Source organism: Parus major, chromosome 3 (assembly GCF_001522545.3).
Source record: "Parus major isolate Abel chromosome 3, Parus_major1.1, whole genome shotgun sequence".
Classification (NCBI taxonomy): domain Eukaryota; kingdom Metazoa; phylum Chordata; class Aves; order Passeriformes; family Paridae; genus Parus; species Parus major.
In genome coordinates, this window is record NC_031770.1 from 41,499,926 (window position 1) to 41,527,707 (window position 27,782).

At 38.6% G+C, this 27,782-nt stretch overlaps 2 protein-coding genes across 5 annotated transcripts in view; one reads left to right on the plus strand and one right to left on the minus strand.

Moving 5' to 3' along the window:
* Nucleotides 1-1,949: 1,949 nt before the first annotated feature.
* Nucleotides 1,950-19,753, minus strand: ARV1 (ARV1 homolog, fatty acid homeostasis modulator). The gene is made up of 5 exons (XM_015622031.2): nucleotides 19,410-19,753; nucleotides 9,964-10,083; nucleotides 8,208-8,361; nucleotides 6,842-7,066; nucleotides 1,950-6,360 (listed from the first exon to the last, which is right to left on the minus strand). Exons 1-5 carry the CDS (start codon nucleotides 19,749-19,751, stop codon nucleotides 6,254-6,256), a joined length of 948 nt encoding a protein of 315 aa, XP_015477517.1. The 5' UTR covers nucleotides 19,752-19,753; the 3' UTR covers nucleotides 1,950-6,253.
* TTC13 (tetratricopeptide repeat domain 13) overlaps nucleotides 19,749-27,782 on the plus strand; it is a 39,094-nt gene continuing 31,060 nt past the window's right edge. For 3 of the 4 annotated variants that reach the window (XR_004496345.1, XM_015622029.2, XM_015622030.2), the window contains exons 1-3: nucleotides 19,749-19,948; nucleotides 23,605-23,699; nucleotides 26,433-26,508. Coding sequence is in view for 2 of the 4 variants with exons in the window: in XM_015622029.2 (XP_015477515.1) it covers nucleotides 19,750-19,948; nucleotides 23,605-23,699; nucleotides 26,433-26,508 (370 nt within the window). In the remaining 2 variants the exon portion in view is untranslated. Of the gene's footprint in view, nucleotides 19,949-23,604; nucleotides 23,700-26,432; nucleotides 26,509-27,782 lie in introns of those variants that run through there. The other variant, XM_033512655.1, reaches the window with a different exon arrangement.

Consider the following 27,782-nt stretch of genomic DNA (forward strand, 5'->3'; position numbering starts at 1 on the left):
AAAGTAGCTGAGTAACAATGAGAGAAGGGAGACCTGATCTCTACAAGCTTCTGATAATGTTTTATCAGGGACGGGACTTTTTTTTTTAAACTGATACAATCTGTTCTGTTGCACAATACTCAAACTATTGTGGGAGGAAGGTGCCTTTCTTGCTGGTGGCCTTTTCTTTCAGTGTAGGACCTTTAAACAAACAGAAGCTGCACCATTTCATACATAGATAAGGCAGAAAATGCACAGGCTGTAGGAACACAGATTGACCTTCCCTCTCCTTCCATCTACACACACACACAGAGACAGAGACACACACACATCATTTACATAAATTACACAATTCAGTTGAGCAGAAAACTATTTTAGGAAAAAATCTACTTAAAGAAGTGCAAAACATTTGAAAAGATGAGAGTTTTAGTACAAACTAAGTCTTGGCATGTGGTTGTGTAAAGAAATATCTGCCATTGTGTTCGTCCACAGCAAAGTTAATTTGCTTCTCTAAAGAAAAGGGTTCAAATAACATCCAACATTCCTGAAAAAATTCTTCATGAATCATCAATGTTTTATTTTCATTTTGCTCTCTCCCAGGACAAGATGAGTAAGAGATGGATTGTGCTTTCCTTGCTGTGCAACCCATCTGCCATTTTCACACTACTAAGTAGGATAAATGTCCTTAGGTGGAAACAGATTCCTGCTTTGGACAAATTTATAAGGTGTATGCTCAATGTGACACATTCACTTTTGGTCCCTATCTTGCAAAATCCAAAATATTTTTTCTGGTGCTGGTATGTGGCATTATTATGCAGTGGATGTTCTCAATGGGAAATGTTTTCTTCCTAGTTATTACTACACTTCTGTTGGCTTTTGATTTTCAGTGATCAAAAGAATGCTGCAGCCCTACTGAGAGAAAGAGAGACTATCTCTGTAGCCAAGACATGATACATATGTGGCTTTGATGGTTAGAACCAAGGCTTTATTCTGGAAGTGAAGTGAGAGACCAAAGAAAGGGATCAAAGTTAAGGAGTGATGCATGAATGACAGCATCAGATGGGCTGCAGCTTGCCTGGCAGGGAATCACTATAAAGGTAACACCCACAGATGCTTACAGAGTGAATAAGCAGTTCTGAGGAAGGAGTGCAAGGTGAGTAGAAGTGCTTCTATGTTGCTGAGATTTTATTTTCTTGTTTAAATCTGAGTGATGTTTTTGAATTGGTTTACTGAAAAGATACCAATGGTTTGTAGTATTTCTTTAAGAAATATTTTTCTGCAAAATGTACCAGTGCTTTCTAACTCAAAGTCTCAAACTGTCAAATAAAGTATTTTTTCTTATTTTTCTTTTAGATATTTTTTCTTTTAGATAGCTGAAAGTAAGATCAGCTAATGTGCCACTTCCCTTTGCTCCAAGGTTTTAAATTAACTTCAGATTTATTCTGGCACACAACAGCTGCAATAACTTCAAAATCATAATAAGGGATTAGTGATTTGCTGTATATACCCCTAAAAGTCTTCAGATGTGTACATTCCAGAACTGCATGCCAGTGAGGGTCAGAATTAAATCTCCCCTTAGTGTAACAAAGACTTTAAACATGTCACCTTTAATATTCACATTTTCTGGCTCCTGGCATGTCTGTTTCCTATCTGACATTCACGGTGTTGACTGACTCCTAACAACCTGCAGCTGAAAGGACTTAATGCTTTTCATCTTTCTAAGCAGACATGAACAAATTAATCCTCCCCCAAATCCTGTGATGGTGGAGATACAATCACTTTATGGAGCCACATATATTACCTGCTCAAGGTCACGGCACTGGTTGGTCTTAAAGACAGGATTAGGATTCAGGTCTTAATTCAGGTCCCCAGTCCTGTGCTCAGAGCCCCATGGCATGAACTTCTGTGCAGCAAAACAGTTCTTTTGTTTAAAAATTGTCCTTAGAATTACAGTTAGAGATTGTAAGAAATCAAGGGGATCATTTGGATTTATTTCAGCATCAGCCAACACATGTGACAACTCTGAAGTTCACACTCTTATGCTTCTATGTAAAGGAATTTAAATTGCATTTTTGCCCAGGGGAAAAAAAAAACAAACCCCAAACAATATATATTATTTTAATGAACAGCAATTAAAATGTCATTAGCAGTATTCCACAGTTGCTTTGCAGACCTGTCATTTGTCTACACAGAGCTCAAAAAAAACTTTACATATTTAGGACAGCAGATCATGTTTCGGAAAAAGACTTTATGAAGCTCCTTATGTTCCCATCTTCTTTCCTGTCACCTCAGTAAGACAGTAAGCACTACTGGAAAAACTAAGAAGGTCAGAACAGCTAAGAGGCAGGAGAGAAAATGGGAATCTTGTTATATACAGCTTCCTGCAAATTTTAACTGCAGAAACCCGAGTTCCAAAGTAATTCATAAACAAAGATCCTATTGATTTTTAGCAGCAGAGGAATGCATTCATTTTCTCTCTTGCCATATGAATTTTTGAAGAGTCAACAAGACTCAGAATAATCCCAGCTTGTGGGACTATGTAGGTTTTTAGATGTTGTCCTGAAATAATTTGCATTTTATAGCTTTTGTGGTTGTATCTTGAATTGACCTTGATACCAAGTCACCAAAACAACTATTTTGTGACCGGTTTTTCATCACTAATTTCATTCTCGCATTTCTCTAAACTGAAGATGGGTGTTCATTTTTAAAAGCTTGGATTTGTGATTTTAAAAAACAAAAATTAACCAAAGACCACCTAAGTGTCTGTGTGTTCCTTCCAGTTTTGAAATCAACAGGTTTCCTTATCAACTCCAGATGGCACTGCAGTGCTTAGCAGTATCCTGCCAGGGAGGGCTCAAGGAATGCAAAAGCAGGCAAGCCCCTGAGAAACAAGGGCCTGCTTGTTTTATGAGAAATCAGCTAATAGTTTTCCAGTACAGATGTCCTACTTTATTTTCAGTTTGGTGGAGACTGGGGTAACAAATGGCAGCTTATATGCCTCTGAGATAGGGCTTGTGTGCAAGAAAGGGCTCCCTTGTCTGTATGTGCAGGAGGTCACAAGGCTAGTAGCCCTTGCACCAGTAAAGCCTCATGTAGCACACACTAATGCAGAATGAAGGGACAAGCTCTGCTGTTGCACAGCTCTTCCTACTCAGTGACTAATTCTATCGCTGTGCAATTGGTAATTCTGCCTTATAAAAGTGTATTTTCAAGGCTATAGTGCAAACCATTGAAGTAATGAGGTTCCTGGTATTTTTTCTAGGGAAAACTCATAGACTTTACTGCTTGGAAGACATCTTTTGCTATGTCTTGTGTTGTCAGACTATTGCAAAAATGTCTGCAGTAAATTCTACTCTTCTTTCATGTTCATAATTTGTAAACTTGGGAGTAGAATGTTTTTATATTTGCATAATTATACACTCATAAATATCTATAATTTGTATTTTCTTACATATTTTTCTTGAGATGCTATCTCCTTAGTTTTTATTGCCATCTTAATTTTGTAGAAGTCTGCCAGATTCCTACCTTCTCTCTTAACCCTCCTTAACTTTTACTGTAATTCTCCAGTTTTGCAAACACTGATTTCTAAATACTTGCTACATGGCCTCTGAACCCACACAAGTGTCCAGCACCCACTGCACAATCACTGAGCCACTGCTCAATCCAAGTCTCAATAACACCCCTGGTTCTTCTGTTCATTTCATGCAATGTTCTGAATTTGCTCCACAGGCCACAATACTCCTTCTGATTCCAAGCAAAACTTAAGGAGTTTCTATAGGCTCACTTCCAGGCTGCTGTATTTTTAAGTCAAATAAATCCTCTCCTATAAGCTAATGAAACAAATAATGATACACAGAAAGGGCTATTTGCCATCCATCTTCCAGCACAGGAAACTGTTTCATTACAAAAAGTTAATGGGAAAAATATGAGTTCAAAAGACAAAAAGAAATAAAAGCAAGAGAGATGTGATAAACAGGCAGAACCTTAAAATAATCTTGGTTCTCTCTAAAGCTTCTCTCTTAAGTTCCTCCTAGATTTATGAAATATTAGTGTATTTGTCATTTTACTTTTGGTAAATGAGTAGCTTTAACACCAAACAATGCTGAATGCCCTACATTACTAATGATGCCTCTGAAGACTGAGAACCTGTACCACACCTGCTTTTGTTCCACAGCTCTGTAGCTTTTAATAGTCTTCTCTTGCTTCAAAGTTGTGTAAGGGCAGTGGTGGCTCCTGGCAGCATTAGAGTGCAAAACTGATATGCTGTCAGTGTAGGTGACACAATAGGTACACTGCTGCTTTCACAGTGTATTCCTGTCCATTCTAGGTGTTCTGAGAAAAAACTCAGAAAATACCTGAAATCAGTTTTTAAAAATTCAAAATAAAGTTTAATTTAAGAAGACTATCCTCAAATAAAATTTATATACATTGTATTTACAATTTTGCTCCTGACAACATCATGTTCACATATAATAACCTGCATTAGTTACACTTAAATAGGCTCCACTCAGCTTCTAGACTGAAATCAGTGCCAGACCAAATACCTGAAAAAAACAAAAATCCTCTTTTGATGGGGGTATAGATAACCATGACACATATGGTGAATATAAAAAAATAAAATCTATAACCTAAGAAGAATAAACCAAAGCACTGTTGTTACATTGTTAGAAAATCAAAATTTGCATTAGAAGTCATGCACATTTTTCTGAAGAGACAATCCAGAGTTGTGGTGGATTGACACATTCTGGATATCAGATGCTCACCAAAGCTTCTCTGTCACTCTCCAGCTAGGCACTGGAGAGAAAATAAAAGGAAAGGTTCATGGGTTGATATAAGGATGGGGAGAGTTTAGTCACCAGTTACTGTCATGGACAAAACAGACTCAACTTGGGGAAATTAATTCATTACCAATCAAATCAGGAGTCTCACATACTTAAAAATGTTGCAATTTGGGTTTTTTTTTTGCTTTCTCTGACATGCTCAAGAAGTTGTAAAGTGTAACACAAACTACAGAAGTGCTGTTAGCCTTTGATTTAATAAAAGGGAATCTGCAACCATTTGCTTTTCTGATCAACTAGCACAGCATGGGTAGTTCCATCAGACAAACAGGTTTGATGTCTTCTGTGGTCATAATCTAGACTTACTCTAAATGTGTTGGGAATTAACTTGAAGATGTTGCAAAATGTTTTTTCATTCATTCTGGAAAACACAGACATGAGACAGCATCTGAGGAAAACAAAGAATGGAAGTAATCCCTATGGACAGTACAGCCTTCCAGAACTCAAGCAGGAGAGTTAAATATTGGATGGAATGAATGGAAACTGGCCTGCACAAAAATGGTTTTGTGTCCGTATTACTGTCTTGTGGAAACTGATCCTGTCAGTTCCTTTGTGGGCTAACTTAGCTCTCCTTTTGCCTGCTGAGGACGAAGGTGTTGAACTACTATCAATGTTTCTTCATTAATTTAGGCCTAAACATGTTTGTTTTTTTTTTTTAAAGTACTACTCTGTTGCTGAATGGATTCATGTCTCAGTTTTTCCTTCCACTAAATGTACAGCCAGATGAAGACTGGGTGTGGGGATGTGACTTGAATGCAGAAGTGGTATCCCCAACAACCCTGCATGTTGGGGATTAGTCCTCTCACTCTTTCTTCTGCTTTCAGAACAAAGCAGCATTTATGAGATCACGTAAAACTTCAAGGCAGTTTAAACCTATCATTCCTAGAGATTACTCTAGAACTAGATGTTTTATTATTTTGGATCGTTACACAAACATTCCAGCAACATGCAGCTTGGTTTTCCCACTGTAGTTTCACTCTGGAATACTGGCCTTTTCTCTAATAAACTATTTGCAAATGTTCACTTTTCTCTTTGAAAATCTGGTTTTGCGGAAATATAAATTTTGGCTTTTACATTTTTCCACTGACTCCCTTCCTCTTAAGGGAACTATTCATCCTCCTCTCTCTGCCAAAATGCACTGATTGGTAGCAGGGCTGGGTTTTTTTAGTGTACCTTTGTTCTTACAGCCACAGCTATGCAGCCAGATTTATAGAACTGTTAGGATAGTGAGACATTCATATTTTTAATGGGAAAATAAACAACCTAAGGCTGAAGTTTTATGGCTCAGCACAGTAAACAGCCAAACTTCTAACATTTTTTTGTTATCTATCACCTTCTTTATCCCAGTGAAAACAGTGTTATTGGAGCCTGCTGGCAGAGATCATTCTTAGAAAATTATCATCATCTTGTTGGTATTTCTTCACTGGGCTGACATTTCAAACATCCCATCCCATTTTCTGGAACAAGCAGACCACACCATTTTCCAAAATTAATCCAAAGAAGATGGCAAACCAAGGGAGTATTCGGTTCAAGTTCAAAGTAACTGCAAAACAAAACAGAACAAACTTATCATGTACAATTTAAGAATAACATGGAAATCATGTGAAAATTCATATTAATTTGTGTGTATAAGAAATAACACAAATTTGTTAAGTCTGCATTCTAAAGATATGAATAAAATTAATATAAAATTTTCATTTTTAATAAACTCAAAAGAATTCTATTTTATGTTTCAATGATCCATGAATTGTCTCAAATTGCACCAGATGGATCTGATGGATATAATACTGTATATACAAAGAGATGATGGTGAGATAAGAGGCACCTTTTTCTTTATTTTTAATTTTTTTTTTGTTTCAATCACTTTCTATTAAAGTTTTAAAAACACAGTTTTAAACTAGAGCTATTTCAGTCACATATCGGATATGGATTAAAATGATAACAGTGATAATGACTGTAACATTAGCAGTCTCTCTCACATATTCCATACACATAATGCAGTAATAAAAAATGCAAAAATGTACCTCTAATTGCCTGAGAGTTTGATATCAAGACAAACACTTTTATAAATGCAAGGCACAAAGGTGTGTAATCATGCTCCCAAATAACAGCTGGAATTAGCAGCAGCTTTCCATAGGTGGACAACAGCAGTGCTTTGAGAAGTAAAATGAAGTCTGACTTTCTCTTCAGCATCTCAGGTGTCATCCACCACAAGGTAATAAAAATGCCAATGAAAAATGAAGTTTGTTCTAAAAGGAAATAAGAGCATGTGAAAGAGAGAACAAAATGCCAAAAATCAAGTCCAGTTATGAATGAATTTCAGTAAAATGACATGTCCCAAAGGCAACTGACTCACTTTTTAAAAGCCATAGGCAAATACAAACGTTCTCTATCTCCTGTGTTCATTTTAATAGTCAAATATTCCTTAAACCAATTCAATACCATGACATTCAGAATAATTCTATCACACGATTCTATCTGTAGGATTATCATATTTGTAATTTCTGACTCCATATAGCACAGGAAGCTAATCACAAGAACCTCTTCACTCTTACTTTTTAGTAAAAAAAGTTTGTTAGGCTGTAAAACAAAATCAATCCTTGTCTTCTTTGCAAAAGGTCACCAGCAATGAACCCTCTTCATCCAGCATGAGAAAGAACACCAAGGTGAAAATACCATAGAGCTACCAGACTTTTTTTGACACCACTCCTGTGATATGCTGGCAATAATGCTTTTTCTTTTCTGAGGCCTATTTTCACATCTTCTGAAAGTCTTCTTACCTTTACTGTTTCCCACACTCCCACAATAACTGTAATAGATGAGTCACTACTGAAAAATCAGTTCAATATTTTTACTGACATATTATAAAAACCTACTTTGAAATATTTTAACTAGCATAGAACAAAACCACTCCCCTGCTTTCAAGTGTAGTCTTAGAGCACAGAAGTGTTTACTCTTTATTGTTGATGACACTGGTCTGTATTTTAGTGTATTTTTGTTTAAAAAAAAAAACCAAACATATACAGCTTTTCCCAATTGTTTACCTTAGTAAGGTTGTATCACCTTACTGAGTAATGAAACTTGAAGTCAACATGAAAATAAGGTTGATCTCTATGCTGATCTTCACACTATGTCAATAGGTATCAGGCAAAGATTTCTAAATATTGCCACTTTTCAGTCTCTTCATATCAAATGCTGATCCTATCAGTCTGAACTGTAATCAGGATCAAAACAGGCATTTGCATTAAATGCAGGCAAATTGGAGAGTATGTGTGTAATTGTGTAACCTTACTGGGTTGGACATCACATCCATTCTGTATCAATTTTTGCAGTATGGGCTTGAAGTTCTTCAGTGTTTAAAGAGTATATAATACATATCACCAATCTTACCTAAAGAAGCTATGCCAAACATTCTATAAAAATCCCATTCTTTGGCATATCTGATTAAGTCATCAGGATCTGTATTTTGGCTTGAATCCTGTAGTTGCAACCACCTGATATAAGCTTCACAGAGCAAACAAAATATGCAGAGCTTCCCATGAATCTGGTAAACGAAAGAATAATAAAAGGAGTAGCATAAATTAAAGCATTAGTATGAAATCATTATTTAAAATAGATTTCAACAGCTCTACACAAACTCTATACTAAATAATAGGCATATTATTTTTCTTTAGAATATAAGTAATATTACTTCTGTTGAGCCACTAGTGTAACACATCATCTGTTAACGTGATAGTCAAATTACAACATGTACAAAACTGCATGAACAGTTCTGCACAGAAGAAGGTATATAACTGTGGTTTCTAAGGCCTGATCCATTCTATCTTAAAATTGGGAAGGTTGTTCAGCTAGGAAGGAAAAATTAAAATTGTGCCATAGCTAGTAGAATTATACTATCGAAAACTTCAGTTTAAAGGCATCTGCTCCATTCAGCAAACTGGTTTAAGTAGCCTTGTTTCTCTTTTTCCCTGGGATAATCTTCATTAGAAGAATCTTGTAGTGTAGTTATACCAAAATATTTCTTAATTCATATAAGAGTGAGGCACCAAAAATAAAGGTAGCAATAAACCAAACAAAACTATTTAAAATATCTTCTGAAGTGACTGCAAAAACTATGTTGTGAGGCCCACAGTTAGCATGTTTCCACATTATACAGTCTACAAGCCAGTGCATATATGAGGTGATTTCTGGTTTTATACAGATTTAAACAAGCCATAACAATTTCTGTGCATGGATTCTACTTTTTCCATTGGGGGCAAATTATGCCAACTGCACATACATGCACAGGCTTTGCCAGTTTAAAATTCAACTCAATTTATTTGAATAAATGAACTTTCCACAGATAGTCCTTCCAGAAGCCTCGCAAAAAACATCGTTACCAGTCTCCAGAAGCACCAAATTAATTAAAAATATTTAGATAGATTTATGCTTGAAAGATGAGGTAGGTGTATTTATCTACACTGCTTAAACTGGACTGACTAAGAGGTACCAACATGAACACAGCACATACTTATGCTTAGAGATGTTGTCTAGATTAGCTTCCCTCTCCTGGGAAATCAGTCCTTACAGTAAAAATATGCAATACTAAAAAGCTACACCTCTACACTCCAGCCTGGCCAGCCCAACTATGTAATTCTGCATCAACCACAATTCAAGTGAAAATCACCATCTTTTGCTCTGGCTTTGAGAGCATGGTTAATTACACAGGGAGAAACTTGTGAGAAATTAGTAAAGTAGGTTCAACTGGCATAGTATTGTTAATTTGGTATGTTATACTCCTGTTGCTCATTCAAAAAATAATTGTTTCCAACAGTAATTTAATTTGGAAATTAATTTACAATTAGATTGTTCTCTTACAGTGGAATTTAGCACATCATCCTTTTAGCATCAATTAATGTGATAGGCAGGTTAGAGTAGATGCTGGTACTGCAGCATCACATCTGTGAAAACAGAAGCTGTCTTAGTAACAATGGGAGTTTGAGATTGCATGTGTTCTATTCACTGTATAACTGGTTCAGCTTGCTGAAATCTATGGAAGGACAGGAGACAGACAGTCTTTAAAGTTTTACAACTATTGCAATCAACTTAACAAGCCTAAATATATTTTTAACACAAAAGGTCACAAGGTAGGGACATAGCAACTTACATTTATCTTTGTATTGAAAAGAATGTGCCTGTATGCTTGTGCTTTGCATAAAACAGCATTAATCAAGATGATAACAGGATCATACTCAATGTATTTATCCACAGGTTTCTGGCAGGATTTCTGAAAATGACAAAATAAGAATTAGGGGGGAAAAAAAAGAAAGAAGAGTTTATAAATTTTTTCTCATCTTAGTACAACTGGATAAATACAAACTAGCAATTTTTGTCATTTTCATTTTCAATACAGTTTTAATCTATCCAGAAAAATTGCTTCTCCTCCCTTGACACTACAGTTGACACACAGACTTCCCTTATAAAATAGATTTATTATTGATTTTACAGGCTTTGGATTAAGATTGATAATGAACTATGCAGGAATGGATTTAGTTATCACTTTGAGCTCCAGACATGCAAAAAACCAAACTACTTTCCCAAGACTCAAGAAATGCACCAGTATCATGCCAAAGGTAAACTGATCATGGCTCATTTACTGGGTATTTTGTGTTATTTTGGATATTTTTAAGAAAGAAAATTAATTTCTTCTATCACTTCCTTATTTTCAGAGATGCTTTATCCTCCTATCCTACCTTTTTCTTTCTTTCCAGGAGACAGTAAATGCTTTTTGGTGTTGCATTGTTCTTCCATACTATTAAATTGTCTGGATGTTTCAACCAGTTTTCCATCACTGAGTAAACACCAATACATTCAGAATACTGAGAATGTAGTTTTCACACAGATCTACAGCCAAAGAGTCAGTTGCCACTAAGCAGTAGTAGGACACTAGACCATCACTTCTCCAACACATCTACTGGTTCCTGCTGTGTCTGTCTGTTAGAGAGATTATTTCACCCAGACCACTGGGGAAATGTTTGTCATCAATCCCTTCCAGCTTTATTGACTCACCTGCCTGGCTAATCACTCCTTGATTTGAGTTAGGGCTAATAAAAGGCTGTTATATTGTGAGCAGGAGGGTTAAATAATCTTACAAAAGGCTCATCTAGCAGACCTGAGGGGGAACTAACTTCTAGCAGAGCTGAGGAGCAGCAGCCACCACTTCAGCTCGAACAAATGCACTTGCAGAAGGGTGCTGTCCTGCAGGGCAGCTTTCTCCTGCTGCTAATCCTCCAGGCTGGCTACTTGTTTCCTCCAAGTCATCCTCAGCTAATCTTGGTCCCCAGGTCTTCACCTTAGCTGCCAGGCTGAGAACACAAGAGTCACAGGAATTGTCTCTATTTCCATTTTAATGAGTGCATGGTGGTGCACCGCCAGAAGAGAAATGTTGGCACACCACTTTCTGAAATGCTGGAGCAGTCAAAAATGCTGCATCAGACAACCCACACCTACAGACAAACTCCCAGGATTGAACACAAAGGTTTGTCAATTTTATAGAGATCTGTTTTTCTGTCATACAAAGACCACCTAAGTACCACAATGCTGCTCATTCACCCTGCAATAGGGTGAGGACAAGACTCAGAAGAAGGTAAAACCCATGGGTGGTGAAAAGAATAGTTTCATAATTGAAATAAAGTAAAATATAATAATATTAATGAAATGGAAGATAGTAAGAGAGAGAAGAAAGAGAAACAAGTGCTGCACAGCACAATTTCTCACCACCCACTGACCAATGCCCATTGTATCTCTGACCAGTGATCGGCCTCTCCTCAGCAGCTGTCCCCAGTTCATTTACTGGGCATGACACCCTATGGGCTATGGAATATCCCTTAGGCCAGTTTGGGTCAGCTGTCCTGGCTGTGCTTCCTCACAGCTCCTTGTGCACCTGCTGGCTGGCTGAGCACGGGAAACTGAAAAGTCCTCAACTTGGGATAAACACTAACAGCAACAACTAAAACATCTGTGTCTTATCAACATTATTCTCATTCTGAATCCAAAACACAGCACTCTACCAGCTACTAGGCATAAAATTAAACCAGGCAAAACCAGAACAGTGTCCAAAGTTAACACTGCATTGCTATTTAACAGAATTATTTTTGGAGAATCTGAGAATGCAGAATTTCATGAGCAAATTGACTCAGAAGTCTAACATCAAAGTAAAAAAAAAATTCAGTTTATGTAAATAAATGCATAAACTGAATAGAGCATCTAGGGAATGCTGCAACCTATAATCAGTGTTTCTTGGTCCAGCTTAAGGAAAAACTTAACTCATTTCAATAAGACAATACTGTGTATTACAGTACACAAGTTAGAGGTAATGAATTAAAAAACTCGCTCAGTTAACCAAGAGTTCGGTAAGTCTAAAAATAAAGAGAATGAGATGGAAAAAGGACATAATTAACACAAGACCACAGTTACAAGATTTAATAGAGGGAAAAAGAAATTGCTACTTTAATTAGAGGCAGTGTCTTGCTTCATTTCTTTCTGCTGGGAAATCATGAGCAGATATTCTTATAGGTGGTAATTTGCATGTGCCAAATCTCTGGGTTGATGTAGCATCAGACAAGTGCAATTTTTTTAAATAGGTTTATTCACACAAGCACTGGACAAGTCCATACAAAATAAGATTATTCAACACAATGGGTGTCATAAAGATTAGATGAAGGGTATTCTACATACACCCAGTTTCATTATGCTCTCAAATCCTGCAACAGAACATTTTTTACCAGGGCCAAAAATCTTTCTGAGTAAAGAATGGTATTTTCAATCAGAGGATCCAAATCAAACAATGATCCAAAAATTTGCTGTTAAGAGGTATTGAAAAATTTTCACTGACAGCTGACATGGATTTTAGATAATGAAAATTTATCAGACCAACCATCCAGGCAAAACCAACAATACAGAAATTTACTGCAGATATATATAGGGACTGCTACAAATGAGTACACAAATAGCAGTATCTTCTGCCCCACAGGTTCTGGCAGGCAAATACCAAACCTTCTCTGCAGCTGTGAAAATTATGCTGAATTTAGTATTTCTGTCTTCTAGACTTAGATGAGAGTCCTAGTCTTCATATATGTTATATTCCTAATATACTTTTTTTCTATCTGAGTCTCTGCTGCAAGAAGGAAAAGTCCTCTGTGCTTACCCAGCCAGTGACCTAGCCAGCATGAGTTCATCCAGGGATTTGTGAGACCTACAAACCACCTTTGCTGCAAAAGATTTGTGTGTGTACTGCTACAGACTAATTGGATAATGGCTGCTATACCATTAGTATACCACAGAACTAATATCCCCTCTAGAAAGAATTTTTTCCATATCTGGCTTTTTCATTATTTTTTCCAGCTATACAACCAAAACATCTGACACTTAAATGCCTAGGAAGGAAACCTGTGACTAAGGCCTGACTTCAGCAAAATCAGTGCTAGCAAGGATTTATGCAGTTTAAATACACATATGTTTCACTAGATAGTTTCAGCTAGTTTCAGCTAAAGGGATGTAACTTTGTGGATACTGATAATCACTTTGAGAGAAGACTGGTATGAACAGCTCAGCTATGGAGAACTGCTTGCACACTTTTAAGATTTTAATCAGGGAGTTTAGCATGAACTACAATCCTGGTGCTCACATCTCATTCCCCACTGCTGTTCTGCACAGCTGTAGTCAGTGGCCTGGGGACCATGAGTGAAGGTGGCACTGTCTTTAACATACCTGAACTTTTTCACCTTCTTTGGACTTCCTCTAAGAAGTGCCTCAGTTACCACAAAAGCAGTAAAAAGAGGTAACTGGATTTCTCTATGCTTTTAGCCATTTTTAACTTCTGTCTTAAATATGTAATTGGTATCAGAAACAAGTAACTGGTATTTTTTCTTGAAAAAATAGACACCACTTTGATTAAAAGCTATTTTCAGATTATGTTAAGAAGAAAAACGTCAAGCTTCACACCATAAATTCTATTTACACATCTTCTTCCAATTTGGCAAATTTAAGGAACATTGCAAGTGTTTGATACTGACATACAGAAGTCCAACAGCTACTGTGCTCCCCTAAAAAGTGATGGTAAAAGTATATGTAGTATATGCAAGAGTATATTCTAGCAAATTTAAATGGGTATTACTTTAGGAACTGTTTGACTAATCAAATATTTAAGAAGATTTGACTATGCTTGTCTGTTGTTTAAAAAAAAACTTTCAATTTCATAACTTAGAAGTTTGCTTAGTTATCTTAAAAAAACCAAAAAACAATTAGCAAAGGAAAATTAAAGAAAAAAAATCTTCAAAAGGTAGTACAACCATCTTCATAGTGCAGTATACGAGATTCTTTTTGATCAAAGCAATCCAAAACATTTAAGGAAAGTAACACACATTTTAAAGTCTCAGTTGTATTGTATGTAACCAAAAAGAAGTACTGATATGTTAATTCAAACCACATGTTTATCAGCCTTTTATAAAACACTACTCAAAAGACCTAACTCTTACTTTGTTCATCAAAGATAGTCAGCTTGCAAACAGTGCTCACAAATGTGTGCCCAATACAATACAATATAGAAATATTTGAGAAAACACCTTCTGTCTCTGAAGGATTAAGTTTCTAAAGTATATGAACATGACTTTTTGGACTCATCTCTCTAACAATAAAACATTACTTATTTTTCAATAAAAATATTTTGGGATGGGAGTTGTAGAAACAAAAAGAATTTCTGAAGAGGAAGCCATAGGATATGACAGAAAGTAGAAATACACACTGAAGAACAAAGCTTCACCCTGATCTAAAACTACCATGAAAACCTCATCAGGAATCAGGAGATTTGCAAATCTCTGTGCATTAGAAATACCAATGAAACAGTCTTATTATAGTATCCTTTTCTCCAGGGTTTGGAGTTTGGCAAAATTAAGCTACAATTTTTTGCTGGACTACATATACAGCAAATTATAACAACATTTACATAGCTTCCATATGCACACAGATCCATTTGCATAGGTTCATAGGCAAATTAAAGACTCTTGTGAGAGTGCCCTTAATCCCAATTGCACCCTTAAATAATAAAACACATTAGCTGTGATGCTTTCAGGGATTTTCTTTATTAGGGATGCAGCCAAGTGTCATAGTAGACTGAAAAACAAAACAGCCCAGTTTCAGATGTGTTCCATTTCAGAAAGCAAATTAAAAATATTGTTTTATAATTTTTTTCCATGTATAATGCATTTTCCAGTAATGAGTTGGTCTGTAAATAGAGTTAGGTAAAATTAGCATGTGTTATTTTCCAGGATGATCTTTGTACTCTTGACAGATTCTTTACCATACCACATAAATGCTTTGCATTCAAAGCATTTGGTCTCTCTGCCTTGCTGCAATAAAAGAGCTCTTCAATTATTTTTTAATTGCAGAAAAGCTAAATGAAGTGTGCGCTGCTCAGGCAATTTGGCTTTCTTATTACAAAACACAAGGGGGACCCTGACTGTGCTCTATATATTGCCATGAGTAATTTATTTTCCTTTGTTATGGCGTGGAACATTTTTAACATTTTATTTTTAAACATAACAACATATATGAAATTGAAAACCAAATTTTAAAAATGTTTCCATGATTTCCCTTCTATTTCTGAGTAAGTGAAATTTGCTGATTTCTTTCTGTATTCATCGCACTTCAGAGAGTTTATTTATTTCAGGTTAGCCAAACGTGTGTCCCACCCCACGCCCCAGCATTATTACTGTAGTAGCAGCATTATTTGAACAGTATTTTTTCTTTACTGTTCTTAGTGGTTGGTTTGTAATATATTGTAATATATTCAGTGCAGATTTGATGTATTATTCACAGGTCAATTAAATTTTAAGGGTCTCAATAATTACCAAAAACCTTCTGTAGAAGGAGCCACATAGGCATACTTCCACCATCGCTTCTCACTCAGAATAGGGAACACATCAGTACATTCACAGATTAGGACTAAACCCAGACCCATGAGATGCAGAGTGCCAAGCATCACCTCGTTGGAGGCAATCCTAACATGCCCACACCCTCCCCTGTTGCTCCTCAGTTATCACACAAAGAAAGCAAAAAGCATATTGAAGAGGTCCATCTGCCTTCTGTAATGCTACTTCCACAGCAAAGTATATGCAGGATGAGAAAATGGTTCATCATGCACTACATGTGAATCTCCAGCAAGAAGGAATGTGCAATGCCAGAGGTCTGGGGCTAGGCTTCAGCTGAAAATGGTCTTAATTAAAACATCTAGATGTGTATAAGAGACCAAGAAGGAATGTGCAATGCCAGAGGTCTGGGGCTAGGCTTCAGCTGAAAATGGTCTTAATTAAACGAAACAGATTTTAAAAGAAGTTACAGAACTTGAGGAATTCATGGCAGTTAGCCACCTTGCAGAGTTATTAAGAAAAGACATGACCTTTCCAACCCAAGTGTACTGTGTGGACTTCTATGTTTTATAGAAGAAAGTTTCTCTAGTTCCTTCAATATCCATTGCAAATTTATTCCCAGAGTGGAAAATAACACTTGTGAGGTCTTTAATGCTTGCCTACAATAAAATTACAATACAGAGTTCAAAGAAACTTTTAATTATTTTAAGAGCAGTAACAAATGCTGTGGGAACTAAACTAAAGCAACATTAGGCTCAATTTCCAAAATTGTACTCTAATATTGTGGGCTGGAAACACATGTTCCTTAATGGAAGTTTTTTGTATTTGCCTCTGGAAAAAATTCATTCTTCTCTTCAACAAATTAATAACAGAATACAAAATCATGGTATTTTGCTTAAGCATTCAAATTTAAATCTTCCAGCTCAAAATCACACCCAGACCAGGTTAAACACATCCTAAAATAAATGTAGGGCTAGACAGAAGTTGCTGTTGGGAGAACTCAGCCTCTTCAACCTTGAGATAATGTTGCAAAAAGTGTTGAATGACAGGGTTGTCCTGAGAATGGCAAAGATCTTTTAGATGCAGATTTATTAACGTATCAAGGATAACTTTAAAATACTATTGGGGAAAGTCTGTAGGTCAGTATGAAACAGTGATGATCTTGACAATGTTCTGCTTGCTCCCAATTTTCCAGGACTCTCTATTTTACTTACCATATGGAACAAATGTTAGGTTGTTTGTTTTTTTCCTTAAGGTGTCAGTATTTCCAGGTACTACTTGAAAATGGGAATGAAACACAAATTCTTTTTAACAAAATAAATTATCTAGATGATGCCCATTGGCCTCACTTTGACTATCAACATACAACCTTTCTATGAATTTTTCACTTCTCTCTTAATGCTACAGTGAAGCAGCAGTACTAAATGCTCTCACTCCATGAAGACAGATGAAAAATGTTCTCAGGCTGAGTAATCACACCTTCTAATCTCGCTTCAGACCTTTATTTTTTCTTAAATACCTTCAGCTTTTCTTAAGTTTTTAGAGGCCTACACTCTAAGTTTTATACATATCTGATATAAATGATGTTTCACACTGATAAATGGGATCTTCATATATTTTTAAGTAAGAAGACTTCTAAGCAGTCCTTATTTTCAAGTTTGATCATCAAGAAGATTCATAACATTGACACACTCCTATTACTACTCATGAAAGTCAGTGAAGGGTATCAAATGACATTCAGTACTTGACTATTTTTTCTTGTCAGCAGCATGATGATGAACAACTTTCCAGGTCTCTGGCCAGAGCACAGTCTTGCCTGCAAGGAACAGAATGCCTGCAGAAAGTTGGTATAGAGACAAAGCTATCCTTGCAGATTAAAAAGAAAAAGTAAGCCAAGCACTGCTCTATTAGAAACCACGAGGCTTTGGTAGCTGGAGACAACAGTAGGGCTTTCCTGCCATACGCAGATAAACTCAAAGTCACATCAGTTCAACTGAAAGAATCTTTTGATCTTGGCAATCTTTCAACATTCTTATCTCCACTTTATATACCATGAGCTGACATGTCTCCTGCTCTCAGCACTGCCTGCATAGCGAGAAATTTAGGGAAAGTTTAGAGATGATACGACATGCTCCACGTAAGAGCAACTAGAACTGAAACTGAACCATGACAACCGGCAACATAGCCAGAGGAAACAGACTGGTATGAGTCAGTAAAAGATGGTACAGACCTGGGTCTGCCTGGAGAAAGGTAGACAGAATTTCAAATTGCTAGGAATGTGTGATTCTTTGCTCTTTCTTTTACTCTTTTTATATGAGTTTAGCATTTTTGATGAATGCAGTAACTGGGACTTAAGTCTTCGATGCTATATGGCATGCCACAGTTCCAACAAGCAAGGATCTTTGGTCCTCAAATGGTTAAATGCCAAGGGGAATGAGTGCCATCTACTGGCTCCCAGGCTGCCTTAAGAGCTGCTTATCATTACCAAATTAATAAGCAAGAGAATGTTGTAGATTTCAGTGAAGTTTCCCCTCAGCCTCCTCTTCTCCAGACTGGATACGCCTCAGCTGCTCCTCATACAGCTTCCCCCCTACATCCTTCATCAGCTTTGTAGTCCTTCTTTAGATGCTGTCCAATAGCTCTACATCTTTCTGACACTGTTTTGCCCAAAACTGCCCAAAGGACTTGAGGTGAGGCCACCCCAGCTCAGAGCAGAGCAGGACAATCCCCTCCCTTGCCCAGCTGGCCATGCTGTGCCTGATGCCCCCCAGGACACAGCTGCCCCTCCTGGCTGCCAGGGCACTGCTGGCTCATGTTCAACTTGCCAGTGACCAGGACCCCCAGGTCCCTTTAAATAATCATGACTCAGACCTTGACATTTAGGTCCAGTGACATGGGAGCTGTGTCCAACCACGGAGCCATGCTCAGATCTGCCCTTCAGCAAGAGCCAGGCCGAGCACACACAGCAGCAGACACACTGCAGTACCCTGTACAGAAGCATGCAGGCCAGTCAGGACAGCTCTACCACAGGAGTGCACTCAAAGAACAGCAGGAAATGGCATTGGAAAGCAGAACACATAGAAGTCCTACAGAATCACAGAGTGGGTCAGGCTGGAAGGGACCACAGGAGATCATCTGGTCCCACCTCCCTGCTCAGGCAGGGTCATCCTGGAGCACCTGGCACAGGATTGTGTCCAGATGGTTCTTTAGCATCTCTAGTGAGGGAGACACCATAACCTCTCAGGACAATCTCTCCCAGTGCTCAGTCACCTGCACAGTGAAGAAGTTCTTCCTCCCAACTAGTTCAGAACTTCTGCACATCATTTTCTGTCCATTGTCTCTTGTCTTATTGCTTAGCACCACCAAGAAGAGCCTGGCTCCATCCTCATGACATCCTCCCTTTAGCTATTTATACACATTGATGAGTCCCCCTCTCAGTCGTCTCTTCTCGAGGCTGAACAGGCCCAACTCTCTCAGCCTTTCCTCACAGGGATTCAGGGAAAGCGGCCACAAGGCGCGGGCACGGTCCGAGCCCGGCAGCAGGGGGCGCTCCACAAGGGGCTCGGGCTCCCGCGTGCCACCTGGCCCACCACCACGTGCCGCGCGCCACCGCTGCCGCCTGCCGACGTCAGAACTTCCCACGTGCATTACTGGCCTCCCCCACGCACTGCCCGCCGCCCCGACTCACGCAGATGGAGATACGGAGCACCCCGCGCTGGTAGTCCCGGTACAGCTCCGTCGCCTCCCCGTTGCACTCGATGCAGCGGTAGGCGCCGAGCGCCGCCATGGGACGCGGGAGCACGCTCAGCCCTGTCAGCGCTTCCACACCGCCGCCTCGTTTCCGCGTTCGGGAGCGCAGCTGAACCAGACAGCGCCACGCTGCATCCCGGGAGCTGTGGTTTTCCTGCTGCTGCCGTGCGCCCAACTGCGCCGGTTCAGAACTCCATGTCCCAGGGGGCAGTGCGGCGGCGGCGGCCCCGTGGGAGGGGCGGTGGGGGCACCCCGTGTTCCCGGCCGAGGCGCCGCGCATGCGCGCTGTGAAGATGGCACCTGCCGGCGGGCTGGCGCGGGGTCCGTGGGTGCCGCTGGCCCTGCTGGCCCTTCTGTCCCGGGCCGCGCTCGCCCTCACCGAGCGCTACCCGGCGCTGTCCCTGCTCCAGCAGGAGCGGCACCGGCAGCGCCACGGCCCGGCGGGAGAGTGGGCGGAACAGTACTCGGCCGAGTGCGGTGAGTCGGGGGCGTCGCCTCGGTGACCGCCCGCAGCCCGCCCGGGCGGCGGTGCCGAGGCCGCTGGAGCGGCGGGCGGGACGGCGGTGGCGGTGGCGGGCCCGGGGCGGTGGCGGGTGCCGGCGGCCCCTCGGCTGTGACTCACAGCGAGGCATCTGGCGGGTGAGCTGCAGCGCCGAGCCCGCCGTGCCGTTGTGTGGCGCGGAGCCACAGAAGCTGTGCCTGTGAGCCGAGGGAAACCTCTCACCCCTGGGACGGGTGAACCTTGGGTACCACACGGGAGGATGCCTGCTGCCCCACTCACCTCCCGAGCCCAGCAGCTGGGCTCTGCCTGCTTTTTAATTCCTGCGCTCAGTAGTATGGGGATATGCCAGCACCCCGTGCTCCTATTACTGTGTTTCTCAGTACGAGATAAGGAGCTGCTGGAGAGGGTCCAGGGATCTGGGACATCTCTCATGGAGAGAGAATGTGGGAGCTGGGCCTGTTTAGTCTAAAGAAAAGAAGACTGAGAGGGAATCTCATTAATAAATTTTTCAAAGGCAGATGTCAAGAGGATGGTCCCAGACTTTTTAGTGATGCAATAGACAGGAGAAGGAGCAATGGCCACAAACTAAAATGCAACAAGTTCCACTTCAGCTTGAGGAAAAACCACTTGATATGAGGGTGCCAGAGCACTTGTAACAGGCTGCCCAGGGTGCTTGTGGATTTTCCCTATGTGGAGACATTCGAAACCCACCTGGGTGTGTCACCTGCTCGAGGTGACCCTGCAGCAGGGTTGGACTGGATGATTCCATAGGTCTCTTCCAACCGTATCAGTTCTGTGTTTTAGTGAGTGGGATGTGGCTTGATTTAATTTCAGCTACAGTTATGTGTTTTACTGGTGAATTGGATGCTTCTCGTTATGAGTGCCAAGTTTGGCTAGCAGATCTTCTGCTATTTTTCAGGTTAACTGATGTATTTTAACACAGGCATAGCTAAAACTGTTTGTATGTGTTTGAATATCTTTTGTATCTGGGTGTTATGATTGTTGATCTTGAGCATGGTGTGAATGGGCCATAAAAAAATGCTAGACTGAATCACAATGTATGCATATTATAGACAAAGAAAAGGGTTTATCAGTTGCTTGGGATGTGATCCTAAATTATGTATAAGAGAATAACCAGTGATGTGTCATGACTTCTGAGCTGTAAGCATGTTTTTGTGATTTTTTTCTGCCTTTTATTTCATAAAGCCTCTGCTCATATCAACAATTCCCATGGTCCCTAACTACTAATATAAAACTAGTATAGTCCACTTGAATAACAGTCTTTGGAGAAATTACTTCTTAGGAGTTTCCTGCTCCTGTGTTTTTTTTGCTTTCTCCCCTGCCTCGTATATGTACTTTTGTCTTCACATTATAAAGTTCTTTGGTTATTTTGTATTACTTTTTTGTGTGGCTACGGTGTCTGAGAGCCATAGTACATAAACATGAAATCAGAGCGTGAAAGTTAACTCAGGTAACCGTTGCTACAAGTTATTCAAACTTAAGCATAAAACAAGGAGACTTTCACCCACTGTTGAGATAAAAATCTGTATACCCTACAAGTTAATAAATGGCAGAGCACTTGATTACATCTGTTTCTAGACCTGACATGAATGATTGACTCAAGGCACTCCTTCAGAGGTGGATTTGGAAGATTAGCTTTTGATTTAACGGTGGATGTTGTTTTAAAGAAACCGGTGTAACTAGGATTGATACCAAGAATTCTCTTTGAATCATCAGGTATCTCAGGTACCTTGCATGTACTGATAATAAGATAGCCCTTAGTTACAGAGCAACATACTTACCTTCAAATAGCTGTATACCGGTTCACTCCTTGCTGTTTAAGTCTTAGGGCTACATGAATTGCCAATTGAAAAATTCCCTTAAGCTCTCTTGTTTTAGTACAACTTGCACAGAAGCTGAGGTTTTCTTTGGTCTCAGTTTTCCCTGTAGCCTACTACAAGGTCCAAATTACTTTCTCTGTTTGGTGTTTCTAAGTTGTTAATGTGGTTCAGTTTTGATTGTGTCTGACTTGCAGACAAAGTCAGATCCATTTTTCCCTATGAGTAAAGCACTTTGTTGCCCAAAGAACTGCAAGATTCGTGGGGTTCTTTCCCTGCTGTAGCTTGTATCAAGCTTGTGGCTTGGCTGTCTTATTCCCTAACACCTTACAAAAATTCCTTCACTAAATCCTTGCTGTTGTGAAGAAAATTATTCCAAAGATAGATAGTCCATGCCTGCACCTCTTTGTTTTGATGTCTGAAGTGAGAGTTTCTTGGTGAGTCTGCAGCCAAAGCTCTTTAAGTTACTGAATCACAAGCACCAACAGGAACAAGTTACGTGTTAATAACACTGGCATAGCACAGGAGAGTTTGGCCAACGTGAAGAACAAAGGGCAGTGATGAAATCTCATGCTGGCAGCGCTCTTTTTGGAAACTATGAGTGGTTTGCCACTGTTCTCGCAGGACTGACTTTAAACTTTGACCTTCTGCTTTTTACCACCCTTGCTTCTGTTGTAAAACTTCTCCCATTGGTTATCATTTATGGCTCAATGTAGATCCAAGTTCCTATTTACAGGGAATGATTTTAGATGCTGCTTTGACTTCTTTTTACAAGAAGACTGTTTCTTTTTCTCTTTTAGCTTTGTGCTTGTGAGAGATAGGGAATTTACTAACTTCTGTCCTTAAGAAGTCAAAATATAAGAGCACACCATGGCCCCCCCGCCTTTCAAACTTAGCATCAAGCTTTGATTTACAAACATAAAGGGAGATGATAAAATTTGATATTTTTGACATGGATTCAAGGAGATAATACTATATATTTGCATTTTCTTGTTTACTCTTGAAATATTTAAAGATGATAGAAGCTTTAGGATCCAAAGATTCAAAAGTATAACAATTCTATTGGAATAGCAGTTGAAAGCATCATGTAGGGGAAGTAGTGGATTCTGTAGTTATCAATTGAAGGGGGTATTATTCATTATTATTGTTACTTCTTTATTTGTTTGATATCTTAAACATTTTCTCTGGTATGCCAACAAGCTATGTTTGACATTTTAAAGAAATTAATCAGTCTTACATTTCTATAATGACATTCTTACCTTTACAAGCTTACCTTTGTATGTGTTCGGTCAATTACAGTTCATTATTCTGGCTGCTTTTTTCAGTCTTTATCCCTGTTTCCCACACTTTTTTCCCTTCCTCTTTATGGTCCATTCAATGTATTTTCCCCTCTGGGATTGGAATGATAATTTCATCTGTTATTTTTTGGCTGAGAGAATGGAATCATAATGCCAAAGGGAGACATGCGTAACCCAAGCTTTTGTTACTTGCTTCCAGCTTCCTCCTTTTTTACCTCTGCCCTGTTTTTTTAGCACCTCTCTTTATTAATCTATTTTTAACCATAAGCATAAATAGGGATAAAACTAATTATATCCAAGCTGTCGTGTCAGCTATTGCTTCCCTGGCTGTGCAGGTTTAGTGCTATGGGCAGAAAGTGCTTCATGAAAGTTCTGCCCTGTGGGATGCCCAGTGGGGAAGCTGTTCAGCCAAACATGAGGAAATGTGAGATGTGATAATAGAACATATATGTAACTCTATGAGTTCTTAAAGGTATTTTCTCTACTTTCTCCTAGATTCATCATTTTTGCACTTCCATGAATCGGATTGTGACATAGGAGGATCATCAGCTTGTGAATCTATGCTTTCCCTGAATACAGAAAAAATTCTGGTATGTTATCAGGAATATAACGTACGAAATAATGGATTGTTGAAGTTGCAGATCACTTCAGCTGCATAACCAGTTCGAATGAAGTTCAGGGAAATAAATGCAAATAGAATCTGTTAATCAGTAGGCATAGCTGCCTAAAAGGCCTAAGTGCAAATAAATTCAAATTGCTCATAAAAGTATTACTTTGTAGTAATCCATCATGAGTCTTTGGGGCTGTCAACTAATTGAAGCAGATGTTGTCACTGAGAGCGAACCTTCACCTCAGTTAATCAGCCAATTAATTTTTTGGTTTTGGGGATGCAGGGGCTATGCCTGAAAAAGGGGGAGGTGCATGAGTTTCTACCCAGATTATCTTCTTGAGGTTTACCACAAAACGCATGTAAAAGTAAGAGTAATGACTTCCAGTCTCTATGCAAGTAATGTTGTACAACAATGAGAGTTAGAGGTTTCAGACAGTGTTTCACTAAATGTGATATTGAGCTGGCATGTGAAGAATATTCTAACAAAAGAGGAGTAATTTTTAGTAAAGAGACCTCAGGAGGATTATTTTGGAATTTGGGTTTTCTTGCAACACTACTCTTAGCCTTTTGAGAACACAGGTTTGATGTTACATCTTCAGTCCAATAGAGTGTAGGTGTTGAAAATCTTCAGATGATTTCCATGTAAATATACAAAGTAGCCTTGGCAAACTTTTAGAAATTATTGGCTGTGAGGGAGTATGTAAGCAATATTATATTTTGAAACAACTTCTGCAAAGGTGGCACTTGGAATTAAAGCTATGGTACTGCAAATCCACTGAGCCAATTATTTAACTTGAATATTCTCCTTAGACTTCATCATATATTGGTCAGAAGAGCTGTCTAGTCTAGTCCAACAGTACCAGCAATTCTTTCTATTGTAGGTAAGAAATTTCCCTGCTAAAAAACAACCAAAATGGTTTTTGAGAGAGCAAGAAATAAACCTGTTGGAATATGGTGCTATGATGAAAATTCTCCTGCTTCTTGAAGACAGAGTGACTGACTTTTTTTTTGTCTGTAGAGTTGCAGGATATTTAACCTGTACCTGAATTCAAAGTTTTTTGGGGAAGTGTGAAACCACTTTTTCTGACAAAAGCCAATGGTTCTGGTAGTCTGTAATGACAAAACAGGTGAGGTAGTGGTACTTCTCTTGCTGCCGCATGTAGCTCAGTAACCCATAGGAAATTATTCTAATGTATTGTGAGATTCTTCTGCTTGTGGCTTATTTTCCAATGCCAGTGTGGAATCTTGCTATATCTTATCTTTTTCTGCAGAGAAAAATGTATAGATCTGTTTTTGGAAATCCAGTAAGGATGAGTCCTTCAGTAAAAATGTTGTGCTGTTTTTCCTAATATTAGGAAAATTATAGAAAAGTAATGTTTTACAGAGTTAAGTGTTAAACATCATTTTCTCAATATTGCGCAAAGGCCATTGGTGATATAAAAATGTTGTGTTTGTAGATGCATATGGACTGCAATTTTTCTTGTTGTCATATCTGTTGAACCCTGTTCATTTTTGTGCTGTTTTTTAATGTTTTTTCTATGGAAGGGAAATAACTGCCACACTCCATTACTGCAGAGGTGCAGAGGTACAGGTGGAGTAACAATTTTCAGTGTTACGGTGTAATGTAGAGCTCATACATCATCTTTAATTGCAGTAAAAAAAAAAAGGTTTGTAAAATCCATTTGCTAATCATTCATGCTTTCCAAAATACTGAAGTTCTTAGGGCGGACCAAACATTCTCCTCATCATTAGACACACACAGGGCAAAAACTGTGAAATGGGATTTGACCATTTAACTTTTGCACTTTGTAGATAAATGAAATGTCTGTGTTGTGGACATAACTAATGTGACTACTTTTTTTTGGATAGGAAAAACAACCTTAAAGGAGGACAGTAGTGGAAATGAGCTGTTTAGTTGAATTGAAAGAAGAGAACTGAATGGAGAGAGATGTTATTTTTCCCTCTTGTTCCCTAAAACAGTTTGAAAGACCTATTAATTTAAGTGAACATTTTGTATTTTTCTAACATAAGCTACTCCAGTAGGCTTACAGCTGTCTATAGAAAGTACTTGTGGAAATAAACAGAGCTGAGTGTTTCTACATTTCTGAGGGGCTTTTCTTTGACAGTATTGGTTTCTATAGGTGTGTTATTTAGGGAACAGACATCCTAGGTAATGGCTACAATTTGAACAAAGTGTAGAACTGATAGAATGTCATTGTTGAAAAGACAGGCTCTTTAATATGGCATTGTGAAGTTAAACTTTTCTATATTGATGGAGTGATATTCTTTTCAGTGTTTATTTTTCAGTGTTTTACTCTTCTGCGGTACTTTTCCCTTTGCAGGAGACATAGGAATATTTATATGGTAAACAGTATAAACTTTCATATGAAGTTAGGTGTCTTATAAAGGCCTAAAAACTTCACCTTAAACAAATATAATACAGAAACATCAATCCCTGGTAAAATGCTGAAAATGTTCTTTCTGAGGTTTGGTTACCCTTATGTTAGAGCAGGTAACAGCAGCATATGACTGAAAAGAAGTCAGATGCTCCCTGTGGAAGACTAGGAATGAATTTGATTTGAGTTACTCTAGTGAAATCACATTAGTTTTAACTTCATGTTTTAAGGCATTCTCTTAAGGATTTAAGACATGGATTTTCTGTTAAATTCTGTGTTGTTGTTTGCTGAACACTTAAAAACGTGATGTTTTACAGAGTCAAGCGAAGTTGCTTGCAGAGCAAAAACGATTTCCATTTGCTACTGATAATGACAACACAAATGAAGAATTGGGTAAGATGTTTTATATAAGGCTTGGGCAGGTGAACAATGTGCTGATTATTAGCACTAAATGTTTTGAAAATTGATGATTGAAGGGATGCATTAACTTGAAATTGATATTACTAAGTCTGGAAATACACCAAGTTTTTTCTGGTTGTATAAAGCAAATACTTATCTTTATTGCTAAAAACCTTTCCTGCTTTCTTCACTAGAATTCTTCACCGTGTCTGCTTAAGCAGATGTTCAAAAAGAATTCTGAATAAGTCCTTTTTAACAGACTCAGTTACTTTCTGTTTCCATTTTTCTGTGAATATTGATGACTAAAACTGTTCAAACACCCAGAAAATTATACCAATCCAATATGCTTTCTATGAAGCATAGATTTGGGATGTTTCCTGTTGTCACACTACTCCCATCAAAACTTACATGCAGCAGAAAGTCTTTCTGAATTATGTCCTAGGCTGCTAGTTGAAGTTTTTTCAAAGCACACACAGCACAAAAAAGTGGGAGCATTTCAAATAAATGAACAGGAAATACTGTTCTCAAAGGACTCAAAAATGGAGTTGCACTGGTTCTTCAAATGCAGAGGTATTACAAGGCAGCAAAGAGTTTGTTGAGGATGGGTGTCAAGGAAGGCAGCACACTATCTTTTATATAAGAGCAAAGGGAGATTTTATTCCCCTCTAATAAACTTAAAACAATTAAGAAGGTTTTTGTTTTTTTTTTTGACATAGTTTCTACCTTCATGGATTTATCCAGGAAAATTTGAGGGCTTAATCTTTTTTCATATCCTAGACCACCTAGCTCTGTTCATGGAATCCTACAAGGAATATCAGACTTCTATTCAGATGAAAATAGCTGATACTTTCAGTATCTGTTTTGTAGCCTTGGAAGACTATGCCAAAAGGTTTCTCCTCATGTTTGGCATGTAGACTGGCACAGTTCGAGGAGCCTGGTTTTGTCCTTGTTTGTGCTACTTTTAACTGCTCTGACGAAAAGTAGCACAGAGTGTATGGGGTCTTCTGAACGAATGTTGGGACTGAAATACTTTGGCTAATGGGCTATTGTTAACTATTAGATCTTTTCATAATTCATACTTGTATTTTTCTAATATTAAAGATTTAAAAAATCAAAAAGATACTGTTTAAAAAGAAGCTGATATTGTATCAGCTACTAGCTGTCAACCACTTGCCATAGTTTGACATACAGTTCCTAGTTTGGCATTTTGCCGAGTGTCTCCTTATAAACTATATACAGTCATTATCAGCAAGACAACTGAGTGACAG